The sequence below is a fragment of the Passer montanus genome, unplaced genomic scaffold (assembly GCF_014805655.1).
Source record: "Passer montanus isolate IOZ18808 unplaced genomic scaffold, ASM1480565v1 scaffold37, whole genome shotgun sequence".
Taxonomy (NCBI): domain Eukaryota; kingdom Metazoa; phylum Chordata; class Aves; order Passeriformes; family Passeridae; genus Passer; species Passer montanus.
This window is the reverse complement of record NW_024368485.1, coordinates 5,217,210-5,231,858: the sequence shown is the minus strand read 5'-3', so window position 1 is coordinate 5,231,858 and position 14,649 is coordinate 5,217,210. Positions and strand designations below refer to the sequence as shown.

The 14,649-nt window shown below is 46.3% G+C and overlaps 1 protein-coding gene across 3 annotated transcripts in view; it reads right to left on the bottom strand.

Moving 5' to 3' along the window:
• Positions 1 to 234: 234 nt before the first annotated feature.
• CCDC85A (coiled-coil domain containing 85A) overlaps positions 235 to 14,649 on the bottom strand; it is a 67,917-nt gene continuing 53,502 nt past the window's right edge. For 2 of the 3 annotated variants that reach the window (XM_039717085.1, XM_039717089.1), the window contains one exon: positions 235 to 2,217. In XM_039717085.1, the coding sequence (XP_039573019.1) occupies positions 2,168 to 2,217 (50 nt within the window). In that variant the 3' untranslated portion in view covers positions 235 to 2,167. Of the gene's footprint in view, positions 2,218 to 7,762; positions 7,883 to 14,649 lie in introns of all 3 variants that reach the window. The other variant, XM_039717090.1, reaches the window with a different exon arrangement.

Here is a 14,649-nt window from a genome sequence, read left to right as displayed (position 1 = left end):
GGAGTTGCACCTGGTCACAACCCCTGCACAATTACCTACAGCTGTTCTTTGTTCAGCAGAAAACAGAGAAGCAACTTCACATTGCTGGCATTTTTTAAAGACACCTGGCCAGAAAATGAAGAAAAATGCAGTGTGCTGCTAATTTCTCAGTCAAGCAGGAAACGTTTTCAATGGTTCCTGCCTGTAAGCCCAAGCAGCTCAGAGCTTCAGTCAGTAAAGGAGAGCAAACAAGGGTGGGATTCTATAATTTATTACCGTTGCTAAGATGAACACAATACTTGATACCCCATCGTATGCAGAACTGTAAAAAAATAGTTTTAATACAGTATCAAAATTTACACAAGTGTAGTGTCAAAAGACCAGTGTCCCTCGCTTGGCCCCTGCACGTCCAGAGTGCGGGCACAAGTACAGGTGTTACAGCTGTTCATACACACAGAGATAGGAATACAACAATTGAACTCTGCAAACAATATAGGGGAGAAAACAACCTGGGAAGAGAACAGATAGCTGGCTGGGCTGGGGTTAGATCAGAAAGCACGCAGGAGGGCAATGGTTCAAAACAGAAGGCTGGATTCTGCACTTCCAACTCAAGGAGAAGCAGTGAACAGGAGTTTTCCCAAGAAAGCAACGCTGGATCAGAGGCCTTACATTGAATGGTACCAAGTGAAAATAACAACAGAAACCAACAGAATTACTGCTGCAAATTAACACACTTTTTCTGAAGACAGATAGCAGATTTACATCATACTCCTATATAACAAAAGATTGTACAGCAACAGAGCTACATTTCACTGCAAATAGCCCACGGATACAGTCCAAGCTCAGAAAAACAGAGGTTCTGACTTTGGCTCAAATCTTAGTAACCAAGAACAAACCAGAAACCCAGGAATTGTTGCATTCCTATTTTTTTTTAATTCATTTTTATTAGTCTTTTTGATACTCAGCTATGGTAAAAAGTTAAGCAACAGCATTCAGTCACAAGCCTGTTGCACATTCATACATGAAACTATCATTGCTTTAAGATATACACAAAATATCTATCGTTGTAATTCAATACACACAACTAGGATCATACACAGAGATAAAAATAAACTAAGCACATCTAGGGTGCCGTCTGGTCAAATCTCAGGCAATCTGAACAAGAGCTTTCTGCCTCATAATAATGAAAGGCATGCTCTGAGGATAATGAAACCTTTTTCTTTGAAAGAACGCTACAGTGGCAAGAAAAGCTTTTTTTAATAATGCAGTGCAATCTTTTAGATCCTTGTAGGCTCTTGTTAAACAAACCAGCATGTCTCTAAATTAAACAGTAGAAATTAGCATCCTGACAATTGGAATATAATTTCCAAAATAAATTCGAATGGAAATCCTGACTTGAGACCTGTAATAATGATGCCTAAGTATTCTGTTCATTAAAGGGCCGTTCATTAAACACCTTACACCTCTTCAGAAGATGTGCATCAAAGTGAATCAAAAAGAAAGCTATCTTGACTTTCATTTAGAAAGAAATTGTGGATCACTACAAGTACTGTAGTTATGCTACACTACCGGCTGGTTAGGACTTTATGGTCTTTTAGCACCTCCAAAGGCAGGTATTCTACCAAAGCAAAAAAATCACCTGGAAATTGCCTAAGCACCATTAACGGATCCTTTACAGACTGAAGTGTGAGTTACTAAGAAGCGACTTTCTCAAGCCTGCAGAGACCAAAGGCACAGTTTTTCAGTGTCTCTCCAGTCTGCTGAAAAACCTCTCTTAAATCCAGTGGAAAACTCGTTCAGACCTATCAGAGATTCACTGTAACTAACCAAAATAAAACTTATTTCGCGTAACGCCTGCAGAATCCCAAACATCTTTTGGTTAGGATGGCAATACCTCAGTGCTTCTAAGGGTGGAGTGTTGCAGTGAGGGCGCAGAGCTTCATTAGCTGGGCTATTGGAACAGCAGGATTGGGGGACACTGCCACACAGCTCCTGGCAGACCCCTGTGCAGAATGTCCCCGTTTCCAGCAGTCTCTTGCAGTGCAGACCCCCGTGGTCAGCTGGGAATTGCGGCGGACACAGGCGGTGCTTCCCCTCTCCCGGCAGTGCAGAGTGTGCTCTTCAGAGAGAGGATGTGCTCAGGGCCTCTTACATGGGTCCTTTGTACTGATTTCCTGCCAAGTGTTGTCTAATTCCAGGGCACGACCCTGCAGCATCTCCAAGTTTCCTCCACACAACCTAGAGGGAGGGATGGAAAGAGAGGTCATTATTCCCAGCTAAGGAGCACTGGTGTTCCTATGGACATGCAGCTGGAATGCCACAGCTTGGCACACACACCATGCAGCACAGCTAGGACACAGGGCAGGGACACACAACAGGAGCAGAGACTGTCCCTCAAGGGACACAACACTTCTGAACACAGAAAGCACATGCTGCCAGGTAGAAATGATTAAAAACAGGGACACATGAACTGGCACGTGCATCACTGGGATATTTTATGCTCCACACACAACACTGAGGGTGTTTGCAGACCTCAACAGAAACTCTGTCCAACTATTTCCCCAACCACATCTCTTGCAGAATGTGATTCAGAAGCACAAAGATCCACCCAGAGGTGTCTAAACGTCTCCAGTTTAAAAACCACAGAGCTGTTCTCTCTTTCAAAGGGTTACTTGTTCTCTTAAAATCAAGCAAGGCATTAGAAGTGTTTACTCCACTAGCCCTTCCCTGAGGTCAGAGGAATTGTGCCTGCACTCACTGTGCTTAACACCCGTGTTTCAATACTGGAACTAAAAAAGCAGAGAAGTGAAACCCCCAACACTCAGGGAAGTATTTTATAATGATTTATAGAAAGGTTGATGGAATAGAAGCACAAGAACAGCAGCTTATGTCATGTCCCCAGGCCTCTCAGGGACCACTAGAGACAAGAATGGTGATTCCTATCAATTGTATCACAATTTCAGATTATTTTTTTGTAACTGCTACTAAATCACCCACTAATCTCCAGGCCAACAGCAATATGACTGTCAAGAAAGGTAAAAGCTCTTCTCCATTGTCATCATTCATTATTTTACCAGTGCCTAAAGTCCAGCAGTGAACAGACTCTGCATTAGCTGGCACTGAATAAAAACAAAGGAGCTGGATCCTGGGAAGCTGACATCCTGAAAAGGTACTTCCTGTAGCTGATGAGCAAAGGCAGAACAAACCCAAGGTCCTACTGTGATTCTGTGCAAGAGAGGGGGAAATAACCCAGTTTCTCTGAGCCTTTGCTGAAGAAACTTGAGTGTAAGCACGAAAACCAGAAATAATTTAGACTGGAAGCAATGTGGCTACAGAGCCAAAGCACAGGGCTAAACAAAGTCAAGTCTTTAGAGGGAGCTGTCTTTAATTCCAATGGGTGGGCACGACCCAAACCCTGCAAACTTGCCATATGACCAAAATCTTGCAGCCAGGAATCCAAAGTCACCATCATTAAAAAAACCTGTGTGCTTTAGGCACGTTTGCTGTGCAGTGAAACACTGCAGTGGTGAGAGTGTGAAAAATGGGGGTTCAGTGACACCTCCCAAACTGGGTGTCTGTGACACAGCCAGGCTGGATCTGGCTATTCCTTCCAACCTCTGGCTCCTGATTTTCCTAATTTAATACTAGCAAAGAGGAAAATCTCCTGGACAGCTTTTGTGAGATGTAGGCAGGTACATAGCACCTACCCACGACTTTCAACAATTTTTCTTCTCAATAAATATTAAGACAATATTTACCATGCAGCTAATTCTGACAGTAATAAACCAGGGGTGACTCTTCCCAAAGCCCCTTATCCCACCTGAATGAGTGACCCCTGATTGCTGGGAAGGGACAAACCCATTCAAGAGAGCCCATGTCCTCAGCACAAGTGACAAACTGGGGTCAAAATGTCACTCAAAATAATTCCAAATTCCAGCAGAAACCTCAGCTAAAGGACAGCTGTGAGGCTCACGATGCAGCCATGGAGATTCCTTTTTAGCTTACTTCAACACAGCAGAGGGGCAGGATGCAGGAATGTCCCTGGAAGCCAGGCAGGAACCTGCACCCAACTGCAGGTGAGAGCCTTTACATCTGCTGGCTGCAGCAGCATTCCAGCCCTATGGGACCCATGAGCAGCAGGAAATACCCCTGGAAATCTCAGCTCCCTGAGCCCTCCAGCCCAGCTACACCCCCAATCCCAGCTGGTGTATCCCACCTTCCCTTGGCCTCCCTTCCCAAGAGAACTGCAAAAAAAACTTCCCAGTAACCTGAGAAAAATCATGAATAACACCCCTCCAGACATTCCTGTGCTTTGGAATTACCCCCATGCTCTCTAATACACCATGAACTACCTCTAACCTGCTGCCACGTGTGGCTACATTCTCAAAAGGCACTACATGCTTAGAAATGCAAAGCAAAACCATTCCCAAATACATTGTGGATGAGGAGGCACCAATTCCATTTGCACATCCTGAGGAAAGAATTCCCACCTCTGTTATCTCAATAAAATAGCAGCACTATCATATACCAGCACGAGGTTCCTACAGCATGAATTACACATGCATATTTGCATTTTGCAATGTTTTGGTACCAGATTGCATTTTGGTACCAGTCAACACCACGCTTCACAATTCTGGAGCTCAAAGTGAAACTTGTCATGGTTCCACTGTTTTCACAGGAAAAAGGATGCCATGGCAAATGTTTCCTGTGAAACACCCACAGTGCATCAGGCTGCAGCTAAACACTGAGTTACAGCCTGGCAGGAACTGCAAGGAGAATGCAAAAGAAAAGAAACATTATAATTAGTTCATCACAAATCCCCTGTGCTTTTCATGTGGACTGGGTGGGTGTAAGAGAAGACATAACCAGAAAGGAAATAACCAACTATTTTAAAAGTATAATAATATATCAATAGTCAAATCAGGCACAGATTAGAAGAGTCAGAGGAAAAGGGAGCATTTCAATGCCAGCAGCAGAGCTTTGAATGGCTGGGGAACAAAGGGACGAGGTGGGATACAAGTATATATTTGAGATTTACACAAAGGAAGTGATCATGTCAAATTGAGCATTTTAGAAGTGGCATTACTTACATCACAAGAATTTTTATGGATTGCTATTTAATATGTATAACTTACAAACTGGGGTTTTATCCGTAAATTGTGAAGGAATATCACAGGCAGAAAAATACAAAAGGGCCATTGTTCAGGTGGGGAAACTGAGGCTGTCAGGCTTCATCACAATTGCCAAGTTTTATTCTTATGAAGGATAAATTCAGGTCAGCTGAGTCATACAGTACTTTATCCCAGATATATTATACACATAGATTTTTCTGATCAATACTAACCCAGATGTTAACACTACAGTGTTCCTAATGAAACAGTAATTGCATTACAGAAACAGTAATTGACTTCATTTCCATATAAAATCTTCAAGGGCGTACTGTCAGCATTTAAACAAAGATTACTCTGCATCTTCAGGTGTTTCCAGGCTCAATATGGAATATAAAAATAAACACCTTAAACTTACCCTGCACATTTTCCCAGCTGTCCCAGTGCAAAGCAAACCTGTGTGGGGCACCACAAGCAGTTTGGTCAGACACAAGAGGCCCAGCATGGGGGCACACACGTGGCACCCTCTTCTTCCAGCCATCCTCCCTGGCATAGCAGGTCATGGAAGAGCCTTAGCCAACCAACTGCATGCCAAAGTTCTGCTCCTGTTCCCCACTTCCTCCACCAGAAGGAGAGTCCAGGCAATTGTTTCAATATTTTTTTCATTTTTTTCAAAGCCAGGAAGACAACAGCAGTATTTCAACAACTCCTTCCTCTGTTTTCTAATGGAAATGTCCCTTGAAAACACATTTCTGCTCTTTAGGTTTCTTGCTGTGCACAACTGGTTGCACAAACAATGAGGTTTTTATAACAGAGACTATTTCTTTGTTGCAGGAATTCCAAGTTGCCAAATTAGTACAAAAAAACAGGCTCCTGGTGCTGGCTGGTTCTTCCTCCTGCACCTGATCCTGCAGAGTGTGCACTCCCCAGAAAGGGGGGACCAAACCCTTGTGTCCACCCTGGAAACAGCAGGGTCTGCTCCTGCCTGGGGATGGGGCAGTCTGGGAGCTGACAGCTCACTCTCCATTTGGATCCAACACTTCATTCATATCAATTGCTGCAGTACCTCCTAGTGAACTTAAAGCTCAGCTTTCACATCATATTGAACTAAACTCTGTGTATTTCTTATCAATCCATTTCAGCAAGCAAAGCATCAGCTGTTGTTCCAATATTTCACTTACAGAGACCAGCTGTTATTACAGGTTGTCAAAAGCACCTCGTTAAATGCTCTCTTCAGGGAAGAGCCTTTGCCAAGGGGGATTTTAAGAGAACTACAAAAGGCTTTTTTCCATAATGACACATGATCTCTCGACAAAATTACCCGGCATAGCTTCATTTTCTCGGCAGCAGCAGGTGAAATACATGGCAGATGCAGAGAGGACCTGGAGCACTGTGGAGGAGGCACTCCTCGGGAGCAGGGAATGTTGTGGGAGGTGAGCACGGTGCCCTGCTGGGCAGAGTGCTGCTGCCAGGGACACGCTGGGGAGGCACCCAGAGGGCACCAGCAGAGGGGCTGGGGCACTCCCCGCTGCCTGTCCCCTTGGAATGCCAGGAGAGCTGGCTGCAGGGAAGCGCTGCTGTGCCCGGGGTTGTGTTACAGGAAGGGATCTGATTGCTGTAATTTGTGCTCGCTTCACTTGCATGAACCCATTTCCTCAGGCCCCACCAAGGAGAAGCCAATGTCACCCTGTGCAGGAACTCGGATGTCCAGGTAAGGCAACAGCACTGCTGAGCTCAAAACCTGAGCAAATGTCTGCAGAAGTCCCTTCCAGAAAGAGGGCAAACCTCCCCCTCCAAGTATGTCCCTGCAACATCTGCATAGGTGGGGAATAACACCCAATGAACCTAAAGCAGGTTAGAAATGAGTGAAGCACAGGAGAGAAGAGGTGCCCAAAGCCTCAGACAACCACGACTGAGCCAGCACTGGGAGGGAGGAATACACTGTCCTCACTCTGCTCAGCTCTCCCTCAGTTTTATTCCCCTGCAGAGGAACACGGACACCACTGGTGCCTGTGCTGCAGGGCCACAGTGAACTCAGCCACTTGTAGTCCCATGAAACCCCATAAACCTTGGACATCTTTAACACTTTCTAAGTTTCTTTAATTGCAACAGTTTTACTGCTGACAGAAGGGAGAACTTGAAACTTTACCCTTCTGATTACTTGTGTCAACTGCTGTATATCAATGGCACACAGGCCCTTGCAATCCACCCTGACTTCAGGGTAAAACACATCTGTTCCCAAGGGAGTTCACACACTGACCTTGGGATTGTGGTCTTTGCTATTTTTAACACAAATATACTGTGTGCCTTGGCTTTATCTCTGCATTAAAGTCTTTCCCCCTGCACAGGTTACAGGAATCCCATGTATTCCACTGGAGCACAAACATGAAACAATGAAAGGCTTCCTTATTCAGCAAAACACCACTTCCAGCCTCAAAGAAAAACTACAAATGTAACATGGAGAGCAGCTACAGCTGGAATCAACACGGCTGGGAGGGCAGGACCCTGCCCAGGAAACACACAGTCCACAGATGCAATGAGTGACAAACAGAAACAACCCCACTCATGACAGTAACATCCCGGTGGTGCCCACGGGGATGTTGCCAGGACAATACACACGTGTTGAGGGACACACAGGACGTTTGGCATGGACTGTACCAGAGGAGCAGCGTTACCTTCAGAGCATTTACCACTGAGTCAGACTGCTGAGAGGCTGAGCCATGTCCACTGACGTTGGCTGGCTCGTTTGCAGAGCAGTGACTCCCCTCCGCCCCTCCTGGCATCCTAATGGCATCCTTCCAAAAAATTAAACACTATTTAATACACAAAAGCCTTGGTCACTGATTTAAACAGATGTCAGTTATTTGTTGCTCTTTTGCAAAAGGCTGAGAAGTGCTGAAGGTGGGTGTTACTCCAAGCCCCCCCTCTTTTTGTGCCACAGTAACCAAGGGCCATTGAGGCAGTGTCACCCAAATGTGGCCCTCAAGGGCATCTCCCTGGAAAATCAGGACATAGTAACAAAATTTCTTATGTGTGTACATCGCCTCTCAGAAGTGCTACAAAGTTTAGAGAGATAATTTCAATCTCGGTGTAAGGTTTTTAGAAGGTCTAATTTTATCTCTGTAATTCTGGAGGTTGCTCCTTCAACAGAACTCGTATTTTTGAACATTGCTGAAGGTTTGCAGCACGAGCTGAGTGGCAGCCGACCAGGGAAGGAGTCAGGAGCTCCAGGCTGCCAGCTCCCTCCTTCCCTGCCTCCAGCTCCTCCAGGCCAGGCCCCCTTGGCCTGAGAGGTGTCAGCTTGTCCCCAGCAGTGACAACCTCAGGGGCTTTGTCCTCCCAGTGGACACCTGGAAGGGCTCTTCAGGACACTGCTAAAAAAATGCAAGCTGCCTAAATTCTTCCAGCCCAGTCACCTCCACCTTTGCAGGATGTAAAGCATCTCCTGGAGTGAGGTAACCTGAGCAAGCAGGAGTGCTAAAAATACCCCTGCTGCATCCGTGGGCAGCCACGGGACCACCCCGGCCCCGCTCCCGAGCTGCTCCCAACCCGCCCTGCTCCTCCTTCCATTCCTCATGCAGAACTTTGGGGGGAGAAAAAAGAGAGAAATACAAAGAAGCAAAACGTTTCAAAGACGGAGGGATGGAAATTTCCTCCCTTAAAGAGTAACAAACACCATAGGAAACATTAAGAAATAATGTAGCAGTAATTCCTGCTGGAATGTGTGGGAAATGCGTTTCTGAAGGAAAAATAATGACAGTGGAAAGAGCCTCTGATGAGGATCAGTGCCCCCTGTGCAGTCATTTGCCCTGCTGAGCAAGCACACAGCACAGGGCAGAGCTTTTGGGGGGGTCTCTAATCTAAACAATAGGAAAAGATGAAGGTGGGTGTGGGAGAAAAAGGGCACGGAGCAAAGACACGAGGCTGAACTTCACAGATCCAGTCTGCCTGAAAATTCATTGGAAAGTAACCCAGTAAAGCAGGTTCCTAATGCTCTTGGGATACACTACGGCCACTGTAAGCAATGGTGCAGGCTCAGAGCAGTGCCAAGGGGCAGAGAGAACCCTCCCAGCCCCACAACACATCAACTCGACCCCCGCAGTCATCTGGACTGGACCTCACATCTTTAAAAAAAAAAAAAAACTAAAAAATTAAATATGTTAAAAAACCACCAAACCCCAGAATGCTGCACATGCCAAAGCCATAGAAAAGGTACATTAAGCCTGAATCTGAAACCTCATTTCATAGACAAAGCTGTCCTCGTGCCAAGCACAGGATCCAGGTAAGCCAGGAGAGTGGGCACTGATGGATCTCACAGCCAGGCTGACAGCAGCAGCACACACTGGGGCTGAGCAGGCAGCACCCTGCAACCCTCCCAGCAGGGACCTGGAGCAGTTTGCTGTGAGCTGTGGAGGGGTTTTAGGGCTTACTTTGCTTTGGGAAGGATTTATAGATCTGTTAGTGACTGGCCAGCACTGTTGTGCTTTGAGAAAGGAAATGAAAGTTGAAGGAAAAGGGGTAATAAAGCAGATTGTAACAAGTCTGGGTTAGGATAAATTCAGTCTGTCAGCTTTGGAGCTTTTACCAGTAAAGGTATTTTGTTTCTTCACTAACTCCAGAGGCAGCAATGATTTTGTCAGTTTGGAATAGAAAATACTAATATTGCCATTAAAATGCAGAGAAAATGAGTACAGACTACACATGTAAAGCCTCCTGAACACATTAAAATCCAAACCTCCTGCAAGTGGTGCTGCTCTCAGAGTCCAAGCCTTCCTCCAGGCAGCTGTGCTCCACAGCCTCTTCCCTGCCATATGTAGCACATTTTTGCCTCCTTTCATGAGAACGAGAGACTTGTGAACACAATGCTTCAAGCAGCCAGCACACATTGGTAGGAGACTGAAAATCAGTATTTCCCCTGTGGACATCCTTCTCCTTCCCTCCCCTGTCCTTGATAAGAGACATAAGTTTTCTTTGAAAAGTAAGGCAGATTTTGCAGCCCTGAAGGCCTTTCCCCAGCTCAGGGATTTCTCATGTCAGGTGAGGAGACTCCACTGAGGCAGTAAAGCTTCTGCCTCCCTTGGAGGAAGCTTTTTCCAGGGGTGATGGGGATGCCCAGCCTGTGAGCTGGAGCACTCCTGCACTGCTGTTAGGAGTTCCTGAGGCAGGGAAGCAAAGCAGGAGGAAAAGGCACTTTGCCAAAGCATGGGGCCTTGGGGGACAAGGAACTGAGGTCTGCAGAGCCTCTGGCACAGCTGCTGCTTCCCAGGGGGAGCACGGACATGTTTCACCTTCCACAAAACCTGCCCTTGGTGTGCTTGACTTGAGGCCCCTGTCACTGAGTACAGCTGGATCCTGAGCAGGACCTCGAGGATGGGCAGAGAAATCTGCTCCCTTCCTCCTCCTCCTCCCTAGCTCCACGCAGCACCTGCATCAAGCCACTGGAAGCATATTCCCTGTGACAGATCTTTCCATGTCTTTCCACATTTCTTATCCAGGAGCAAACTGTGAAAGTGGATCCAAATCAGACAGCAGGGATGAAGTCATAGCTCTGTCGTGCTGAAAGGTCTATAAACTTTAAAAATCTGGAGTAATTGTGAACAAACAGCACTATACAACATCAGCACCTGAGAAATAATTGACTTTTTTGCTCATCCCATACAAGCAGCCTTCCCTACTGGCCCTGGGCAGCCCTTGTGCCCAAGCACAGCAGTGTGCACATGGCCCTTCTGAGCCTACAGGGATCTGTGTGCAGTCATCCCACTGCAGAGAGCAGGTAAAACCCACACTATATCCTGTCTATGGCTTCCCACAAGGATCAGGATCCCTGAATGCACAGATCCATTTGCTGTTAGAAGTAAATCTACAAAATATCTAATGCCAAAATGGGCTCTAGTGAATAGAAAGAACAGGAAATCTGACTCAGCCCTGTAATATCACCTCACAAAAAGCCCAGATGAATGGAAATTCAGCATTTCACTCACACTAACTCTAAAATGTTACTACTCAGGCTATTTTCCCACAAACCCTGCACTGTACCCTGGTCAGGGTCAGAATAAAGACCCCTGTGTAAAACAGGGTATTTTGTGATGGAGAAGATTAATCATGAGCTTTTCTACTTAAGTCAGTAGAAAGCTTCATTTTTTCCAATCTATATTGTTGAAAAGGACAGTCATGAATGAAAGCCACTGTAGTGCCCAGCCCAGTGCCCAGCTCAGTCCACGTGCCAGCCCTCCAGAGGTGCCTGGCACACAGGGAGAGGCAGGAAGGGAGAAGGAGTCCATGGCTGCCCCAAGGACACTCACAGTCACCTCATCAAAGCTTCCAAGAGAGCAGAATTTTCCTGCCTGCTGGGCACTGCTCTGTTCACTCCCCATCCAAGCCCCACCTCACTGTGCAGCAGCCTCTTATCCCAGAGGCAAGTGCTTTACTGGGAAGCAGATCCTTCCTGCTGGCTAGCTGCCACACCAGTTCAATCACTACCTGACTTTCAAAGCTTTTTTCCCTGATTTTTCCAGCCCTCAATTTCCCTGTACAGCTCCAAGCAAACACAGACAGTGTTTGTCAGCTTGTTTCAAACAGGCAGGAGAAAGGAAAACCAGAAAGTAATAACTGCAGCATGTTGCTCTGCTGGATTAATAACACACTAAAGAAAACAGTGACATTTTTTTAGGGAACATTCCTGTCAATTAAAATACATATTCTTCAAACACTGCAGTTTTTCACCTGTCCTCAAAGACCTCAGCAGAAACTTGCTGCCAAAATCCACACACTCTCACAGTGGGTTGGAGGCACACTCAGATTTTTGAGTGGCCAAAACCATTGCTAGCTTCATCCCCTCAGAAACAGCTTTTTCCAGCAGGCCCTTCAGAAACCTCTTTTGATAATGAACAGGCAAGAGAAAAATGTTCTGGGCTGTGGCAGTTCCAAACCTTGGAGACCACACATGTAAAATCTAGAAGATTCTGTAGAGTCTACTAGAAAACCCTGAGAACAAAGTAATTCCAGACTTTTAGAGTTATAACTGGAAAAAATCAATATCTCTCCTCTGAGAGCTGCAACTCTCTGTACACCAAGTCTTTCTTGAACTTGTGTTTTGGTAACTTGGAGCTCATGAGCTCTTGTCTTGTCAAGCACAATGGACACCTGAGATAAAGGCTCTGCCCAGAACCTCAGCACTGGGAATTGGAGGAGCCCTTTACTAATGAATTTAGGCCTGTTAATTTACACTGGTGATGGGAGCACATGGAGGAAGTGAGTGGGTGCTCTTGATTCACTTTCTTTCAGCAAATATTTGATGACATGATTAGGAAACATCAGTTTGTTCCATGGCTTTTAATTACGTTTTGGTTGAAGGATTCCCTATTCTACATGCTAAGGAAGGCAGGAGACAAACACTATGGCACTGTGAGTGACACAGCTTTTAGGAAAAAAGCACTAACCAAACAGTTCCCATCTTCTAATTAGATTTATAATTACAAAATATCTTGAAAAGGGAAAAATAAAAAACACAGACCTCAGTGAAAGGTTTTTGAAAGATTTGGAAATGGGTTGAAATAAAATGTGATAATCTAATGGAAGGGGGAAGAAAGAAGGAAATGGAAATGTTGGAAGAGCTTAGAAATAAACTAATGTGTGTCTCAGAGTCATGCCTGCCATTTCTCAGTTTAACATGCCAGAACTGGAATGGACTAACAAGGATGCAAACCCCCCAAAAAAGGGCCTGAAGGACAGTGCAAGTGAAAGAAATACAGCAAAAAGAGATGGGAAAGGACCAGAAGCCTTGGAAAGGCAAGAATGAGGAAACAGAGGCAGCAGAGCCCAGGTGGGAGGGAGCAGGAGGGCTCCAGTTGAGCCCAGCAGCAGAACTGCCTCCTGGCCCTGTGCTTGGGAACCAGGAGCTCATTCCCTGCATCCCAACTCCAGCCCCACTGGAACTCTGTCTGCAGCACCCTGGCAATGTTTTCCCTCCCCTTCACTGACAGGGAAAGCTGAATTACAAGGACAAAGAGCTGGAAGGGGAAAAGTCTCCTCCTCCTCCCGTGAAACAAATAAGAACTGAAGCAATTTAAATTGGGTGACTTGCCAAGTTTGTCTTTTGCAAATGCATTCACTGTCATTATATGACAGATGTCCACATTCCCAGAGCATTTCAGCTGAGCTGATCAGCCCTGAAATTCCACCCCACATAAACTCAGGGATATCTTCAGCTAATTGGTGTGTGGATGCCAGACCCTGCTCTGGCTTCCCCAGCACAAGGCACAGGGAGCAGTCATGCACCACAGCAACTCTGGCAGGACACTCCTCTTTCCAGGCTTGAAGCTACTCACTGACATAACGGGGCTGTCACAGCCCAGGGAGCTGCAGCTGGATCCAAATCCAATCTTTGATCCCTACATGTTTTATTAATTATCTCTGAGCATCCTTATTACAGCAGCATAGGTGTTATGTCCTGGTGTAGTGGACTGGTGTGACAAGATTTGAGTGGTGGGGGAAGACTTAGGGTTTTAGTAATGGGGAGGCTTTAGGGATGGCTTCCCAGTTCTCAGGCCTGCAGCTCAGTGCACACAAGGTACATATTTAAGGAGGAAACAATGCCCTGTCCACCCTGCACTGCTGATGGGGAGGAGATAGAGAAAATCAGGAGCAAAGCCAAGGCAGGGAAGAAGGGAGAGGTGAGGGGAAAGTGTTTTAAGATTTAGTCTCTATTTCTCATTATCCTGCTGTGATTAGGGTGGTAATGAATTGAACTAATTTCTCCAGGCCAAGTCTGTTCTGGCCATGGCAGTAGCAGGGGAGTGATCTGTCCCTGTCCTTATCTCAACCCATGAGCCTGCTGCTGTGTTTTCTCCCCCTGACCAGCTGAGGAAGGGAGTGCTGGAGCAGCTTTGGTGGGCACCTGGCCTCCAGCCAGGGTCACCACGCTGTAGGTGGTTAGAGCACTGCTGATGCTGCATTTTCCTTTTCAGTGTCAGCTGCACAGCCCAGTCCCCAGTGGTGCTGAAGCTCCACGTGTGCTTTGAGTCAGCAGAAGGCACTGCCAGAGCCCGTGTGCTGCTCCTGCCTCAGCCCCACGGGGAACTGCTCTGGCCTGAACTCCATCCAGCAAACCAGAAGCGTTCTTGCTCAAGCCCTGCAGCCCCCAGGCCCTGCTGTCACACAGCCTTGCCCACAGGAGTGTTTGAGGAGCACCAGGGCAAGCTGCTCACCCCTCGGCCTGGTCACAGCCAGCACAGTCTGGCATTCCCAACAGAAGACCCAGCTGCTTGCCATTAATCTTGGAAAGTATCTGCTTTCATGCTCAAAAGTCCTGTTTGTGGCCAGAAACTGAAAGGTCTGGATCATATCTTGTTATTGGAGAGAAGGAAAACAGAACAACAACAGCAAAAGAGCAGCTCTCACCAAACCAGCAACCTGCAAGTCTTTGTAACTCTGAAACCCCCTCCTATGCTCTGAACCACCTTCTCAACAACTGTGCAGCACAGCAAGTGACATTAACAGGCTTAAGTGAATATTCCCATTTTTATACCTTTTCTATTACCTGATCAAACTAAAATATTGACTC